This window comes from Nyctereutes procyonoides, unplaced genomic scaffold (genome assembly GCF_905146905.1).
Source record: "Nyctereutes procyonoides isolate TBG_1078 unplaced genomic scaffold, NYPRO_anot_genome, whole genome shotgun sequence".
Lineage (NCBI taxonomy): Eukaryota > Metazoa > Chordata > Mammalia > Carnivora > Canidae > Nyctereutes > Nyctereutes procyonoides.
In genome coordinates this window covers 17,720,433-17,739,123 of record NW_026575047.1, presented here as the reverse complement: position 1 = coordinate 17,739,123, position 18,691 = coordinate 17,720,433, and the positions used below count along the sequence as shown (strand labels likewise).

Here is an 18,691-nt window from a genome sequence, read left to right as displayed (position 1 = left end):
AGAGACGGCTAACCAAAGGGGAGTCCATACATTAAAATACTAGGAAACGGGGCACCTGGGTGGCTCAGTCGGCTAAGCGTCTGCCTTCAGCTTAGGTTATGATCCCGGGATCCTGGGATCGAGCCCCGCATCCAGCTCCCTACGTGGCGGGGAGCCCGCTTCTTCCTCTGCCTGTCACTCCCCCTGCTTATGCTCTTTCCTTCTCTCGCTGATAAACACATGAAGTCTTTAAAATAAATAAAATAAAATACTCAGAAACCTGTGGGTACCTGGCTGACAGGGATACTTGTGGGGCTCCAGGGTAGGTGCTGGCAGGGACCCTCGTGTGGGAAGGGGCTCCTGAAGAAGCAGCACACCCAGGAGGTAATGCTGTGCATCTCTGGCAACAGCCAGCCTTGTGTAGTGTTCACAGCATCAACTTCTGAGCACAGATCCGTGAGCTCCAGGCCTGCCTCGATCACCCACTAGCTCTCTGGTTTGGGGAAAGTGATTTAAGCTATTCCAAGCCTCTGCTCCCTCATCTGTGAAATGGATATCATAAAATGCCAACCTTCATAAGGCTGACTGGGAATTAAATAACTCCTATAAAGCACCTGCCACAGATAATGGCATAAGTGATTATTATTATACCAATTCAGAGTTCTAAATATCATAATTCTCTCTCTTCTCTCTCATACAGAGTACCCACATTATACCCCCCCACAAAATCATACATTTAATTCTAAAAGAAAAAAAGCATGAAGGACATGTTCCTATAGAGAAGGAAGAGAGAGGGAGTTAAGAAATCACTAATGAGCATATAATAAGTTTGTAAAAATCTGAGCAGTTTATTTGCCTTCCTTGAGAAGTCAACAAGCATGTAATGACTGGAGAAACCGATGAGAGCGATCATGAATAAGTAAATACTAGAGCACATTATAAGGAGATAAGTGCTATAGGAAGTCAGGATAAGGAGATTAGGAATGTCTGGTGGTAGGAGCGGAGGGTCCAATCTGAAATAGAGTGGCCAGGAGAGGGCTCCTTGAAAAGGTGATTTCAAGCAATGATCTGAAGCAGGTGAGGAGGTTAACCAGGAGGTTATCAGGGAACAGCATTCCAGGCAAATAGAACAGCCCATGCAAAGGCCTCAGGGCATGTGTGGCAAGAGTGAGGGACCCCAGCAGAAGCCTCCACCAGAGAAAATAGGTGGGCAAGGATCGTGATGTCACCTAGCGCTGCATGGGGGTCTCTTGGGATACCTTCCTGCAGGTGGTGGTGAGAATCAACAGTAGCTCAATAACTGGGGCCGGAAGAGTGATGATTATGGACTAGGCAGGGCAGGAGCAGTGCCCCTGCAGAGCTCTGCTGTGTCGAGTACTTCAAGGCACAGAGGTATGGCTCGCAACTCTACGCTGCTCTCTTCAACGTCCTGGTCATCAGTATCAAGCTTCAAAGCCATCCCACAAGGACTGGCCAAAACCGATGCTCTAGCACTTCACAAGTAGAAGGAGCTTGGGGAAACACCTTTTTTAAAAAGAAAGCCTTTTCGAGGGCACCCAGAAGTCATTCTGATTTTTAAATAACAGTTAACGCCCCAAAGGACAAGATATCGTAAGAGCCAGGAATGTGAGTTAATCACTTAAAGCAGAAACAGATGATGAAGGTATGAAGAATACATGGAGAGGCCACTCCATGGGAGGAGGAGGTACACGGGAGGGCCAGGGACAGGGGAACACCATGTGGGTGCAGGGCCCCCCGGCAAGGGACCGTGTGTGCTCAGAGGACAGGACCTGGGCTTACCCGGAGGAGGGTGAAGCAATGAGGGCAGCTGGGCTGGGGAGGAGCTTTAAGGGGGAGCAGTGGTTTCCAGGCCCTCCTGCCATCTGAGGAACGGGAAGTAGAAGTATGTTCAGACCAGAGAGGCACCACGGGATGGGATGACAGGGAGCAGGATTTGGCTCAATCCAAGAGATTCACTGGAAAATTCACACCTGCTGTAAGATGGGACAGGCTGCTTGCTTCCCACAGTCGTCCCTGGCCCTTACTACGCACTCAGCCAGCACACCTCGAGTTTTGAACCCATTATCGCTGCACGTTTAAATACGTTACATAGATCTCCACGCGGCGGTCTCCGCAACCACCGTGCAATATGGGGCACTATTGTCAAGCCTCGAAACCCCACCTCTGGTGTTAACTGCCGTCCTGTAGTTTCAGCCACAAATCACAGCTCGACTCCTCCTCCTGGGCCCCGCTCTGGTTCCTTCCCCTTCTGCTCCACCTGCCCCACCTGCTAACAAGGCCCCCCTGGGGCCTGGGAGGAAGAGCCCTCTGCAGCAGGCAGGCCTCCCCACTGTGGCAGGGGAAGGAGAAGGAGGAGGCACTGCCGGCCACGGCCACCCAGCTCAGGACGGCAGGGAGAGAAATCAGAGCCCCTGCCACTCAGCACCGCAGCTCCCCGAGGGGCTCCAGGCAGCAGGAAGGTGCCCCTGTGGGGGGGGGCGTGGAGGTGTGGTGGGCCCGGAGCATCAGGGAGGGGTAACTTTACACTGGAAACCTTCAGCTCACTGATTTTCTAATCTCTGAATTCTGAAAGCGTTTCAATAAAATACCAGTAGAAATCTCATGCTCTTATCTCAGTGCGGCAACAAGCATAATTAATCCTCTATCATACGGGAGGGAGAAGTTTCAACAGCTTGTCCCAGTTCACAGCTCCTAAAGGGGAAAGCTGGAATTATTTTTTTAAAGATTTTTATCTACTTATTCATGAGAGACACACAGGGAGAGGCACAGAGACACAGGCAGAGGGAGAAGTGGGCTCCTCATGGGGAGCTTAATGTGGGACTCGATCCCAGGACCCCGAGATCACAACCTGAGCTGAAGTCACATGCTCAACCACTGAGCCACCCAGGCACTGCAGAAAAGCTGGAATTTAAATGCAGCCACTCTGCTCCAGCCTTCAGAAGAGGTCCCTAAATGAGCTCTGAACTCCATCCCCAAGTTCACCTTCATGGCTGCTCCAGACCCTCCCATACTGAGGCCACCTCTCCGCTTCCCATCTGTATGTGCGCGAGTGACCCTGGGGGCCCTGCCGGGTAGACCTTCAGATACTCCTGAGTACCGTTTCCAGTGGGGCAGATGCAAAATACCACGTGTTCTATTCTCAGGGCCTGACAGCCCATGCTGCCCAGGCTTCGGGGTACTGGGGGTGATCTGCTCCACGCTCTGGCCTCTAGGGCAACGACCCATCATCCCATCTCATTCACTGCAAACTTTCGCCCAACAGCATTGCCTAACCCAGAATTCACCAAGGAACCCTGTCAACTGCAAACACCATAATAAGAACTCAGCGTGGGGTTAACTATCTGTTTCTTATGGCATTTCCAAACTAAACCAGTTAAAAACAGAAGCTTCCAAAAAGAAAGGTGGACACACGCCATGGCGCCCACGCTTCTACCTGCTGAGCCACATGAGGTCACATTCTCTCATGCTGCTCACGGTGCGTTCTACTGGCCCATTTTATCTTGGGGTTCTCCAGGGAGGCAAACATTTGCCAGCACTGACCAACCTTCTGACTCTGGTCCCTCAGACACCGACTTGCAGACACCAGTGTCCACCTGGGCACTCACCACACTTCCTACTCAGGCACACAGCAGCCCTGGGGTGGGGCCTGCAGAGCTCACTGCACTTCCTCAGCCGTCAGTGCTCCCACAAAGAGTACAGTCTCCCAGGCTGTGCACTTTACAAGCCTGGTGTTTTCCACAGTCGCCAGTCCAGCAGACCCTTTTGGCTTAGAAGATTAGGAAGGTAGGAACTGGGTCATACCATCTGGCTGCTGGACATTACCAGACGATCTACAAAAATGAAAATGAAGTCTTTAAAATTAAACTTTCTAAATTGATACACACTGAAATAACTCAACTTAATGACTTAAAAAAAAAAAAAAAAGCTCACTACATTTATAAACCCATCTTTCCCGTGTTCCTTTACTTGTTCCTTCCTGCTGAGGAACAACCATATAAGAAGCTTAACACCAGTGTTCTGACCTCAATAATGGTTAACAAAAATAATTGTATTGCTTTACATTTGATAGGTCTTTAGGTTTCCAAAGTACTTTCGCATTTATAATTTAATGTAATTCCACGAGATAGGAAGGGCCAGGATTCACTATAACTGTTTTATGACTCAAGGTAAGTAAAGTTATATGATTCATATCGCAAAGCCAGCTGAACCCAAACCAGGCTCTTGTTTAATTTGGCAGAGGATGCATTTTTTCAATTAAATAATAAAGAGAGCTCTGGGGTAGGGAGGGGAAAAGAGGGGGGGGAGAGAGGGAGGGAGGGAGGGAGGGAGAGAGAGAGAGAGAGAGAGAGAGAGAGAGAGAGAGAGAGAGAAGCTGGAAAGGGGGCAGAAGGTGAGGAGCACAAGGAGGGTGCAAACACACAGATCGTACTCTGCAAACTCTCCAGGTAGCCCGTGCTGCTGCTTAACATATGCACAGAAGTATTTCAAGGGGCAAAAATGAATCTGTGCTACATGCAACTTGAGGAACTCAAGAACTCTTTGAAGGTCTACTATTGTTGCTTTGCCTTTTTTAAAGAAAAAATTGTTTTCTGATTAAAGAGCATAAGGAAGGGATGCCCGAGTGGCTCAATGGTTGAGCGTCTGCCTTCAGCTCAGGGTGTGATCCTGGAGTCCTGGGATCGAGTCCCACATGGGGCTCCCTGCATGGGGCCTGTTTCTCCTCCCTCTGCCTGTGTCTCTGCCTCTCTCTCTGTCTCTCATGAGTAAATAAATAAAATCTTTAAAACTAAAAAAATTAAGAAATTAAAAAATAAAGAGCATTAAGGAAAAGAAATGCTTGCTGCTAAAAATTTAGCGTTATCACCAGGCAGAGAAAAATCTTAAACTTAGAACTACATGTAAACTCATTAGTTACATTGTGACTCAACACAGGAAGGCCCGGACACAGACTTCTGGGAGACACAAGCAGGATGAGAGGGCACAGGGTGGTCTTCCTGCGACACCACACTGAGGGAAGGCAACCGATGAGGGAGGGGACATTGAGCGGAACGAGAGCAGAGCTTGGGGACCAAGGAGCACCCCCGCCACCACGCTGCGCCACGGTAGTGTGTAAACCTATGCTCAGATTGCAGGGGTGATGAAGACACGCTTGGGAACACAGTGGAAGGGAGGGAGCCAGTGGGGGCATCGGCCGAGCCACTCCACAATCCCACATGCACGGGGACGGGGGTCCACAAAGACTCGGCAGAGGCACTATTTTTCATGCGAGGTGCTGCAAGCTGCCGAGTTCTCTGACACGTCCCTGGAATTTGAGGATCCTCTGGGAACAGCGACAGGCATGGTTCACTGGAGCTTCCTACCAAGGGAGCTTTGAAATCAGGGGATGATTTTGACCTGAAATCTGGTTTCATCTTGCCCTTCACCAAACTGCACGGCTGTTACTCCTGCCGGAATCTAGGCGTCTCACTTCCAGGGTGTACGGTACCTTCGTATCTGCTGGGAGACTCGCACGCTTTCTGCGGGGTTGCCACACGGAGGAATATCTGCTGCCTCCATGAGTGTCTCCGTGTCTTCACGGGGGTCCCATTGGCATCGCCAAGGTGCTCAGCTTTGGAGTCAAAGTCCCTGAAAGCACAGAATGATGGATTTATGAGCAGCAGGGAGATAACGCTTGATGTTGTGTTTTTACACAAAACGTTACGTTATCAATTATGTTTGAATAAGAGAACACAATTAGATCATCATGAAACCTGAATCAAGCCCACAGTGGCTCAGCACTCCTCAGGGGCCTGCCTTCTTACAGGATGCTTTTCTTGAAAAGCACAAGATCACATGTCCTTAATTTATTTCCGTTGTAAAAGATATTAAGAAATATGCTCCACACATCACACTAGCTTCCAACTGGACCTTCCTTGGCACCACTTCAGAAAAGAGAAACTGTCTAAAAGGGGCAATGGCACCAGGGCCACCATCTCCCCTAGTCCGTGTGTGGGAATAATTTCTCAGCATAGGTCTGCATCTCCGCAGACGGCCCCAAAAACGAAAAAATTTAGATTACGCAGAGTCATCAACGAAATAATTACATGGTCACTTGCTGATGACAACAATTTTAACATTTATATTTTTTAAACTACAAAACATAGTATATTTATCAACACATATCATAAATATAGCCTGGTCAGTGATCTTCCTATTCACAGGATAACTTGGGGAAGGCCTTGTGATTTACACCCACGTACACACAACTAAATGATCACCTTAACTCACAGGTCAGACATCCCAACTTATTTACCACCACCATATCTGCTATCACTTAGAGAACACGTTAAGATTTCCTTGAATCTTCTGAAAACACCACATTAATAAACTACTCCTAGGCAAAATCAGAGAACAGGATGTTTTTAAAGCAACATTCAGTAGGAAGGTGTAAAAAGGAAGATACAATCGATTTAGCTAAAATTATTTTTTGAGTGTCAAAAAAATTGGCTGAAAAATCCCTGTGTATCAATAATTTAACACTTCTACCCAGACTTGATATATCTAAATTAAACCCTACCTTTTCGTGTTCATAAAGTCAGAGGTGTTATTTTCATCTACAGGAGCCAGAAATTTTAGAAAATTTGGCACAGAGGAAGAAGAATGAAGTTTTTTCCGCAGGGCATTACGGTAGGAGATGCTGAGAGTTTGGTTGAGAAGAGAGTTTAGGATAAAAGAAATACAAACATAAAAAGTATAAAATATAAGCTTTAAAATAAACACTTAAGTTCTCATGCTAAGAAAATTAAACCAGGTGAGAAATTTAAAAGTTTACAGATGAGATTTAACCTCTGTATTCAGTAAACAAAATTCTATTTTAAGTGAATGGAATCAATGAAATAATTCAAAAACCATTCAGTTATGCAACATAATAAGCTCTAGTGATCTGCTGTGCAACATCGTGCCTGTAGTTAACAATTGTGTGCTGTGCACTTTAAAAAAGTGTTAAGAGTGCAGATCTCACGTTACACATTCTTGCCAGAATAAAATAAAAACATAACAAGAAAATCAGTCCATCTTCCAAAATGACTTTCACTTTCAAAATGGAAAAAAATAATTTTCCTGAATTCATGAGGAAATTTCTGATTTGGCCCATAGCACAGTGTGAATGGACAAACACAATTTTTGTTAAAAAACTGTGTACATGTGATTGTGCACACGCATGTGTGCACACACCGGACAGAGACGGGAAAGTAAGTTTATAAGAGGCGGCTTGACATCAAGACCTGATGATAGTAATTAATTGACAGTAAACTTAATCAATAGTAAATCAAGTCAGTTCAGATGATAGACTGAAAACAGTAAAACCAAAATCAGACAAGCACGCAAACACACACGCACACACACAAACACACACACAAGCGGTGGCCCTGGGTCCTCTCCCGCCATGCAGCATATCATCTCTGTGCAAGATGAAGACAAACGACACTGAACTTGCCGCGTGAGTGTGCTCACCTCTTCGGCACAGCATTCCCACTTTGTTCTCCACTTGAGCTATGTTTTAGGTACTTAAAAAAATTTGGCGAGGAGGCAGAGGGGTTAAGACGAGGTGGAGGAGCAGGAGCTGAAGACTGACCTGAGCAACTTTTAGGCTCGCCCACAGGTGGATGATGCACACTAAATAGCAATTAGAGAGAAGGCAGGGCGATTAGCGGGAAGAAGAGGGGACCCGTGGGGGGACCCGAAGGGGGTCGCAGAGGGCGGATTCCAGGGGGGTCAAGGAGGACACAGGCAAGAATGGGCTAGGCTGCCGGTGTCCGCTTGAACACCAGCTGTCACAGAGCCAGAGGACTGCTCTTCTCTTCTGTATCCACTGTCTCACTGGTAAAGGTAGTTTTCAGTTAAAAAAAAAAAAAAAAAAAGTACCGCGAAGTCATTCTTGACCATTTCTGACACATGTATGCACCCCATAGTACTTGTTCCTCTCTTCCCCTTTTAGAAACTGGCAGCAATTTCCTTTTTGTTTTTCACTGAAACCAAAAGCAAAGGAAAGTATAACAAAATCCATGGTTTTTAAGATACATTGCTCTTTAAAATGAACAATAACCTGCCTTGAATTCAAGGTCTCATTTCTTTTGCATAAACGAGGAGCAGGAAGCAAAACGGGTATGAGAGACGGGGAGGCGGCTCCTTCCAGCCTCCCCTCCCCTCTGTCCAGCACGACCCATTAGGAAGCTGCATTCCTGGCAAGAAGGGAAATGTACTGTCAGGGAAACTCCTTTCCTACCACCTCAGCTCGTGTGAAACTGAAGGCCTAGCCAGAGAACTGGGAATCTCTAGACAAGAATGTGTCCACGATCACTGAAAATGCCAGAAACAGAGGGCCGGGGACACAGCGGAGAGGCAAAAAAAGAAGGAATGGGCATACACAGGGTTTTAAGAACACGACAAGAACCCTATAAACCCTCAAATTATTTCTGTCTAAGATGTCACATATTAAATACCAGCTTCCGGCATGCATCCTGCTTTGGGATCAGAGTTATGCAGCTGAATTCTTGAAAACCATCATAATGATTTTCAACGGCTGACTGGAAATGAAGCTGAGGGGCTCTGCTACATATGGTTTCATTTCTTCACCCAAAACACTTCCAACACCTCCGTACAGACTCAGCATTACACGTGCATGAGCCCCCTGATGCTCGTACGTGCAAGGCCAGCAGCAACTCTACACAGGTGCAGCCCTTATCCAGATTTAGGAAGTGAGGGATCTTAAGAGATTTTTTAAAGTTATTTTGAAAGATAACTCTGTGACCGTCTATAGTCTCTGACGTTTGGGGTCAAATGAATTGCCAAGGGACCCCAGAAGGAACCAGGAGGAACCAGGAGACCTCCCTCTCTGCCGCTTACCCATCTCTACAACCAGAAAATTCCAACGGCTCATCCGAGACAAATTATTAAACTTCGTAAATCTGGTTAGCAGACACTAACAGTTCTCACACTGAAGGAAATTTTAGAAAACACCCATTCGAATCTGCTACACAGAGAAGCTAAGCAGATATGCCCAGGTCACAACCAGCTCAGGACAGAGCGAGGACCAGAACCCAAGGCTGCGCAGCCAGCAGAGGCACCCACGTCGCCTCTCATGCGCATCATGTGATGCATTCATGAACTGAAGGCCGCATCTCCACCCCACCACTTAAAGAATCCGGGTTTCCAGATGAGGACTCACCTACCCACCCCTTCTGCTACTTGTCCTCAGAGCTCCTGCCTCTCACGCTGCTTGAGCAGTGATTACTACCCACGCAGAGGGTCATTTCTGCTCCGTTTTACCTGCTTCCTCCTGACACTTGCACTTGCTACTTGAGCACGTAACAAGGGTCCCTCACATCTACAGAGTGCCCACGGGAGGAAGGTGCGGGAGGCAGGTGTCAGCTCTGTAAGCCCCCAGTAGAACCTGACTCAGGTTTCTCTCTCACCCAACAAACACGCCTGATTAACAAGAGATATGCCCCAGCTATTTATACAACAAAATCACATTTCTTAAACAAATCTTACTTTTGGTCATGAGGCGTCTCTGTGCTCACTGAGTGATACCTCATAAGTTTCCTTTGGGAGACACCTGGAGACCCCCGAGCCGGCTCCGGAGGCTCCTGGCACTCCACAGGGAGATGACTCAGGGTGTTCGCGCGCCTTCGGAAGCTCTGCTGGGGTGACAGTGGGGCAGGCTCTTCCGCGGGATGGCTCTCCGAGTCACTGGACAGGTCATCTGAGGAGCCGAGAAGCCTGAAGGAGCTCTCAGAGGCAGGCAAGGCCTCTTTTTCACACACAGATGGCTCCTGGTGGCAGAGGGACAGCAGGTCAGGCATATCACAGGGAATCTCAGTGGCAGGAAAACACTTCGGTAAGTGAACACATCTGATTCTAACACCATCTAGAGGCCAACAACAAATATAAGGAAACGAAGACCCATTAAGTGCCTGCTTATCAGAGACCAAATGCTAGGCTGCTGCACAAATGGGGAAACCTGCCCAAACCCAAGTGGAAGGACTTAGCTGTTGTAAGTGAAGCCGCAAATAACCCCTTCTCTCTGTAAAAGACTCTACTGTGCTTTCAAGTAGCACGCAGGGTCTCGTTGAACTTGTCTGCACAGATCAAGAAGTTCTTTATCTTGCTGAGTGCGTTCATACCTGTTCTGCCCACATGCTTAAGACTCTCTGATGTTGTTCTAATGTTAAAATTTAACTTGGTGATCCCAGAGGTTAAAAATATTCTTAGAATATGAAGAATCTCTCTTAAGGCACTCACTGCCACGGCTCAGAGCAAATCACTTAACTTCTCTCTGTACCCCAATTTTCTCAACTATAAAAGGGTAGAGTGAAAACTTATTTCATTAGGTCTCAAGAATTAGGCAAGGGAATACGAGTGAAAGTGCACTGTAAAATGTTATACAAGTATAAGTTATTGCATCAGGTACTCAAGGAATCTACTGAGTGGGTAACGCCAACATTTGTTGAGAATCATGGCAATACTTTAATACTACAGGTTTTTGGGATGCATACTTTTTCAAAGTAAGCAATCCTATGTTTAGCACTGTGCCCAGGACGTAGCTGGTGGCCAATATATTCTTTTCCAATCAAAAAATATAAAATAAGGGGGGGTGGGAGGAGGCACAAATCAGCTAGCCCCTGAAGAAAGTGCTAAAAGGATAAATTAATCAACATGGAAAGAGTAAAACGAAATGAATGTATCTAATGATGGACTGAAGAATCTAAATTGTGTTCACCTGATACACAGTTGAGTGCCTTTCAGATGATAGGTATTAAGGATTTTAATTTTTAGAAACGTATTTATCGAGGGGAGAGAGATTATATACATTTAATTGTGTAGGTATTAGACCAGAAAAATTTAATTCCCAACATGCTACAAAATATTAATTACCTTTAAACACAGATGGAATATTTCATTCTTCAAAACTCTGTAGTTCTGATGATCCTTTTAAGGATTTAGAATTTTGTCTAAGACAATATATCACAGCAAACAATTTCCGCTATGCAAACCTGTTTATCCCAACTCTTACTAACTTCTCTCCAAATTACATGAAATTACTGATCCTTTGAAGCTAAGGATCAGTTAGCTAAAAGGGCCACTTGGATGTTTCTCAACAATTAGATGATCAATGTATTGGCAGAGATCCAATTACATAAACTAGCTTATTTTTGTAACAGTTTCTCAATCTCAGAATAAAAAAGATGTAAAGAAGTACACATACAGATACTCCCATACACAATACAAACAGGTAGCTTCTGAAAGTTGCATTTCTCTTAGGATTACCCTAGACATTTAAGCTACATGCATATTCCTAGATCTGTGCTTTGAAGAATTCAAAACAATAAGACTTCCTAGAAAAGTCACTTGAGTGACATGAACTTCTTCGTAGTATCTTTACTTGTAATGATCTGGAAAATCTCTTCCCCATCCATTTCCACAGGTGTAATGCTTATCCTTTAAAATCTAATTCAAGGGCAGCCCCGGTGGCTTGGCGGTTTAGCGCCGCCTTCAGACCAGGGTGTGGTCCTGGGGACCTCGGATCGAGTCCCACATCAGACTCCCTGCCTGCTTCTCCCTCTGCCTGTGTCTCTGCCTTTCTGTTTCTCTCTGTGTCTCTCATGAATAAATAAAATCTTTAAAAATAAATAAATTTTAAAAATAAAATAAAATCTAATTCAAAAGCATCACTGCCCCCACTCCCATACTTTCTCTGGTTCCACTGATCGAAAATAACTGCCCTTCCCCTTGCTCCTGGGACAGCTAAGTTACCACCTGCTCTTATTCCAAGCTCTCAGGGCTCCTTCTACACTCTGATGCTGGTGTTATTTGAGCATCTGTCACCAGATAAGTTCCTAAGGGCAGGGGCTTTGTTCCACTCATCTGTGTATCGCAGATTAACCATACTATTTCCAAATTTTAAACTGTGGCGTAGAAGCCAGCATGTAATGGATGTAGGTCAGATGATGCTCCATCCCACTAGATTTTAACTCAGAAAATCATATTTAGAAGACTGGTTTTTAGAGCCTCACTCCCCAGAGGGAGTCCACAAATTTGCAGCATCGACACCACCTTGGAGCTTGTCAGATATGTGGCATTTCAGGCTCCACCCCAGGCCTACTGAACCAGAATCTGTATTTTCGCCAGAAACCCACTAAAGGTGCAACTGAGAACATGGCAAGCACACTTCTAAAGCAGTGTTTTGCAAGCAGTAGATTGCAGGTGGTAGTATCAATTTCAATGGTCCGCCATGGACATTTTTAAAATCAAAAAGAACCAAAGAAAACAATATGTACCCCAGGTTGTTTGCAGTAAATATTGTTTTGTGAGATTTTAATTCTGGATGCAAAGTGTGTACGTATGTGTGTTTGTGAATCATTCCGCAATGTTAAATGAGTGTCTTGCTGTTGACCATGGTCTAAAAACTTTGAAAGCCACATCCTCAGGAGGAAACTCAGAACTTGAGTTCTATGGTCAGGAGCTGGCCTCCACATCCCTGCCCTCTCTCTTGAATCTGGAGGAGCTTTGGTAACAGAAGGAAAGCTGTCATCCCTAGTGCAAACCCCAGATTCATTTTTTGGTGGTTAAAAAAAGCTGAAGATGCTTAAGTGTCCTAGAAAGCAAGAAATTTAAACAAGGACACAGACGCAGGTTTGGTACCTAAGAGAACCGTTGGCTTGTTCATGATCACAAAGCTGTGCTTGCTGACAGACCCAAAGGGTGAAGCTTGATTATCTATTTATAAAAACAGTAATATTTAATTATAATCCCAGAGCCAGCCAAAATGTAAAAGTACATTCAGAAATTCAAATTGCGGGATCCCTGGGTGGCTCAGCGGTTTAGCGCCTGCCTTCAGCCCAGGGTGTGATCCTGGAGTCCCTAGATCCATCCCATATCAGGCTCCCTGCATGGAGCCTGCTTCTCCCTCTGCCTGTGTCTCTGCCTCAATCTCTCTCTCTCTCTCTGTCTCTCATGAATAAATAAAATCTTAAAAAAAAAAATTCAAGTTGCAAACTTCATGGAATTCACAAACTCACTTTTGAGGTTTTCCCAATTTCAATTTTTTTTTCAATTACTTTTAATATTGGGCAAGAAGTCCATTGATTGCTTTGTGATAAAGTATCTCTTAAAAAAAAAAAAGTATCTCTTAGTGGTCTAAAACTGTGATCTTGCTTCTTTACTTACCAAATGGCCACCTGCTTTGTTATGTGAAACTCTTAAGTTACAGAATTGCAAGACCAGCCCTCCCCCTGCACCAAGAAGTCTGCAAGCACCAAACTTTTCATGATGTAAGATACAGGGCTCCCTGTAATCCTTCTGTAGGCTCTGTAGGCAGCAGATGAGCACTACCCATTTGCTGATTTCTTCAGGGAGTCACAGAAAGGGAAATGTGCTTACTTTGCTCATATTACTTAAAGTGCTAGACATGGAGCTGTCCAGATCCAGGCTGGCGGAATGTTCCTGGAGGCCTCTGGCTTTATTACCCTACAAAAGAGAAGCAGTCAAGTTATGATCCCTTAGGCTTGTGCAAAGGCATCAGGTAGAGGCAGCTTGGTCTATTTAAACAATCTCAGGAAAAATGCATCTACCGAGAAAAGCTGCTGAGCGCATATGTGCATTAAGATACTCAACATTTTGGTTTTGTTTTTTGTTTTAATAGCACAGCAACCTAAATGTTCCCGAACACCTTGTGGATTAGTCATTTGGCAGGGATGGCGGGCAGGAAGAAGAGGCAATCTGTGAAGAAAAGCAAGCACTAAAGCAAACACACTCAGCACCTCTCTCCCCTGAGTCCCAAGCTGTCACAACACACCAGCTGTAGGACACTCAGACAACATTCTATCTGTTCGGAAGCTCTCAAAGGTGGCCACCTGGCTTTGCAAATGGATTGTTTTTAATTTTAAGGATGTTGCAAAATTCTGAGAAAAACCGTCAAACAAAATAAAATTTAACCAGAACAACATTATTGGTTCAGATGGAGTGTTTCATGAAATCAAAAACAAAAACAAAAACAAAAAACCCTGTAAGATACTGCAAGCTCCAGAAAGGTGTGACACCTTTAAAGAAAACCAAGCTCTGATTTCTCAGGAGTGCCACCACAGGTTATCTATATCCGCTGGGGTGGGGAGCACACAGCACGTAATTTCTTAAGGAACTCCCAGATTGGGGTATATGTTTACTTCGCTCTTCCTATATAGAGCTGCAGTCTGCAAACCTGTCTGTAAAGGGCCAGATACTAAATCTCTTAGGCTTTGTGGGCCATATGGTGTCTGTGGCAACTACTCAACTCTGCACAAAAGAACTAAGAATATAGATAAATGAATGCATATGGCTCTGTTTCCAAAACTTTATTTACAAAAACAGGAGGTAGGTGGCATCTGACCTGAGAGCCACAGTTCACTGACCCGCTACAGAGTTCCAGACCCGTACCAGCAGTGGCTGACAGTAAATGGTTTTTTAAGCTGTGCCTGGTGGCACTCAGGGGGATGTGACCCACACTTTACTACGTCTAATCTGTTCTCTCCACAGAGACTGGCCAATGAATAACATCCTTTTGGGAAACAAAAAATACCATGCCATATAAGAAAATTTCTTTTAACCTAACTCAAGTTAAAAACTGAAACGTAGGTAACATTGCTTTAAGACTGAGAGGACATTAAAAAGGTTTTTACCCTTCTATACTTTATAACATACACTGATGGCACAAAAGCAAAGAAATGAGGGTGTCTGGTTGGCTCAGTTGGAAGAGCATGCAACTCATCTCAGGTTCATGAGTTTGAGCCCCACGTTGAACACAGAGGGTACTTAAACTTTTTTTAATAAGGGCATATAATTAAATATGTCCTCTTAAAAAGTACTTTAACTTAGATTAGGAGAAATTATGCTACTTACCCGGGATAAGATGCTTTCTAAAGACTCTGTTAAAGATCTCTTTGCTTTGTTTTTCAGCATATCTAGCCTAAATCGAGTGGCACTAGGTGGCAACTCACTTCCAATATTCTCTGCTGCAATCTGTGAGGTCTAAAAAGTGAAACAATACAAAGTTAGGTAAGTCACTTACACCTTCCTTCCTTCCTTCTTTTTCTTTTTAAAGATTTTACTTATTTATTAGAGAGAGAGAGAGAGAGAGGCAGAGACACAGGCTCCATGCAGGGAGCCCGACGTGGGACTTGAACCCGGGTCTCCAGGATCACGCCCTGGGCTGAAGGCAGCGCTAAACTGCTAAGCCACCAGGGCTGCCCTCTTCCTTCTTAAAGGAATGATAAATGATGCATCTTTTTGACCCCAGGCCATTATTCTGATCTGTGACCACACTTCATCTGCTCCTCGATGGCATGGCTACAAGTCGAGGAAAGTCTGCCTCAAAGAGTTGCTCCAACTGCTCCAAATGAAACAAGGAAATGTGCTTGGAAACCATTCAGTTAACAGAGCTGGAGAGCTTGGGCTCTGTGCTCGGATCAGAGAGGTGTCACTCACTAACTGGCCCTAAACAAGTTACTTCCTCTGTCAACTCAGACCCACCTCAAGATCTAATCATAACCCTGTGCTGAGATTGAAACAGGTAAATCATGTAAAGCACTGAGCAGAGCTTCTCATACCAAGGTGGCCAGTATTAGCTCTTCAAAATAAAGAATAACTTACCTTTGGGGGAGTTTCTGAGGCTGAAACAAATAATCAACTGAAGAATCCACTCCATAACCCTAAATTAATACCTTCTTTGCTTTCTATGGAGCTCTGTTGTCTCCATGTCTTCCTCTCTCCCTCCTACTGCTTCCACGACCCCTTCCCTCTGCACCCACGCTTGTCCCCCTCACTGACCCCAACAGGAAGCTGCCAACACAATGGCGTTTGGATGCCAACCATGAAATGAGGTTTACTGTTATTCGTTAAAAAGAGGTATGTTTAAAAAAAAAAAAAAAACTAAAAAAGACCTCTGGATTAAACTGCTTCTTACTTCTATGGATTCTTGCCTGATTGCTTCCTGCTGGACAAAGGTTTTTTTTTTTTTGTTTTTTTTTTTTTAAGAAAAACACAAACAAGCACATCCACCAATACTCTAAATTCAGACTATTCTTTGTTACATATTTCAAGTATACAGAAAAGTGTACGGGCCAATTTGACACATGCATCTGCACCATCCCCACTCCCCAACCCCCCAGCTTTGGCCAAGTGAACACGAACATGTTGAGAGCAGTGAGAAGCGCGGGCTCTGGAGCCCATGCCTAGGTGAGGTGTTTCTCTGCGGCTCCCTAGCTCTGTGGCCTTGGAGAGGTCATTATGGGCCTTTCAGTTCCTCCACCTGCAGGCTGAGAACACAGAGCACTTCTGAGCTTCAGATGAATTAATACACATTAAAGCACTCAGAATATACCTGACAGTGTAACATGAGTGATCGTGATTCTTAGCTTCTGTTTCCTATGTCTAATGGAAAACTTTACAGACATCTTTGATGCCTACTAGAACCACTCTCCATTTCCCAGCTGCACAAATAACCCACTCCTGAATTTGGTATTCGTCAACTGGTATTTTGTACCTTTACGTTTACGTATGTATCCGTAAACCATATATGGTGGTTTACATGTAGATGAAACTTCAAATGAATGTATCATCCTATACTTACTCTCCCATAAATACCTTTTGCCTTCCAATGTTGTTTTTGAGACTTATCTATGCTGACAAATGTTCTTTGATTCACTCGCTTTAATTATAGTGTAGTTACAGTGTAGTAGCTCACTGTATGACAACATAATTTGTACACATTCCTGTGGTTAAACATCGATTCCTTTTTGCTTTTACAAAGGAGACTACACTAATCTCTCCAGAACATAGCTCATCACACGTGTGTGAAGGTTTCTGCAAGGTAAATAACCAGAACTATCCTTGCTTAGTCACAAGATCTATGTGTCTTCATATGTACCAGATACTGTCAAATTTTCCTCCTCTAAATGGTACTAACTCATAGTCCCAGTATCAGTAAATGGGAGTTCACCTTTATCTGGTATGGTCGGATTTTTCAATTTCTGCCAATTTGATGGGTATAGATGGTCTCTTAATTTGTCTTCCCCTAATTCGTATCTGATTATGCTTTTAAATTTTATTTAGTTATTTGCTGGTCAAAGATACTATGTCTTCTTTGAAATTGATGAAATCCTAATTCATCAATGAATGTCATACATTTTGCAAGGCATGAAAGAGAGAGAAATGGTTCTGATAAGAGCTACCTTTGGCTTCATGCAGTCATCAGAGTTTTACTTCCGTGAGAATTAGAATATGCATTAAGAGAATGATGACCAGCTTAGAAATTCCTTTAAGGGAGACTGTCATTTATCTTTGTGTTTCCACAGAGTATACTGAGCGTGTTCTGCATACTTCACACTCACTTGTTGAAGAATGAATGAATGAGCAATGATCACTAGGCAGGCCCATGGGAAACACATACCTGAAGCAAGACTCACCCAACGGATATGGACTCAGTGCCTACTACACACCATGCACCATGGGCAGGAGCCTCACTCATTGCAATTGGTCCTGTGTAATCATTTACCAAATATCAGGGCCTATCCAGACTTGCAAAAGACTCCAGAGCAAAGGGAAGGATCCACATAGGTCCTTGGGGGTCTGCCCTTGACTTGCCACCAGTTCTCTCCCAAAGTTAAAAAGCTGTGGGCCTGCTTCCAAACTCTACTAAAGTTTCCATCAAGAAGCAGCATTTTGAATGGATTGTTTTGATATATAAAGAAAACACTGGCTAGAAGACCAAGTACACAGTAGAAAGTATATACAACTGCACTTTTCCTTTTTTTTTTTTTTTTAAACCAGGCCTAAGAATGTCTGTACACTTAGCTCAGTATTTCCTCCCCCTTCTTCTACCACCTAACAAGACACTTTCCCAGGTCTATCACCACAATTCTAATACAATTTGAAAATAATTCATGTTTAGAAAATACATTCCTTATTTAAAATAAGCATCTAGAGGTTTCTCCTTTGAAGATGATGCTGGTTCTTGGATAAGTTTCCAATTTGGGGCCCTTGAGCAAATCTCACCAGTTATCACATTGCCCATCCCATGACGGATGGGTGAACTCTACACATGGAAATCTGGAGCCAAGTTTGAAATTATGTGGCTACCCTGAAGTATCCAGGTCAGAACCACCATCCCTTGGTGCCACGGCATACCCACTAGCAGTCCTATTCAGAACAACTAGCACCCACAAGTTGTGGAGGTGTCCATCAGAAGGAGGATAAAGAAAAACTATGGTCCTGGCACACGAGAATAAAAAGGAACAAACTAGTGATCCATGCAATGCCACATATGAGGAGCAGAAACATCAGGCTAATGAAGGAACAAGAACTAAGAGACTACATGTTGTGTGAATCTGTCTGCAGAAGTTCTAGAACAGGCAAAATTAATGCATGGTATAAATAATCAAAACTGTGGTTGCCTCGGGGAGGGGCAGTGAGGACTAGCAAAGACGTACTGGGGTACATTCTGGCGTGGAGGAAGCTCTCTCCCTTGATGGGAGCGTGGGCTGCCTGAATGTATGAAGTCCTCAAAACTCAAGATGTAGTGCACTCAGATCTGTGGAACTTACAGGATGTAAATCTCAAAAAGAAATTGTGAACAAATATTGAACTACAGCTAATTACATGCACATTAAAGAGTGCTGGT

The 18,691-nt window shown here is 44.4% G+C and overlaps 1 protein-coding gene across 5 annotated transcripts in view; it reads right to left on the bottom strand.

The window, feature by feature from the left end:
* TBC1D1 (TBC1 domain family member 1) overlaps positions 1-18,691 on the bottom strand; it is a 237,772-nt gene that overhangs the window by 79,380 nt on the left and 139,701 nt on the right. For 3 of the 5 annotated variants that reach the window (XM_055326533.1, XM_055326534.1, XM_055326537.1), the window contains 6 exons: positions 14,914-15,042; positions 13,420-13,506; positions 9,532-9,812; positions 7,492-7,653; positions 6,557-6,676; positions 5,486-5,625 (listed from right to left, as the gene is read on the bottom strand). In XM_055326533.1, coding sequence (XP_055182508.1) covers positions 5,486-5,625; positions 6,557-6,676; positions 7,492-7,653; positions 9,532-9,812; positions 13,420-13,506; positions 14,914-15,042 — 919 coding nt within the window. The remainder of the gene's footprint in view (positions 1-5,485; positions 5,626-6,556; positions 6,677-7,491; positions 7,654-9,531; positions 9,813-13,419; positions 13,507-14,913; positions 15,043-18,691) is intronic. The other 2 variants (XM_055326535.1, XM_055326536.1) reach the window with 1 other exon arrangement.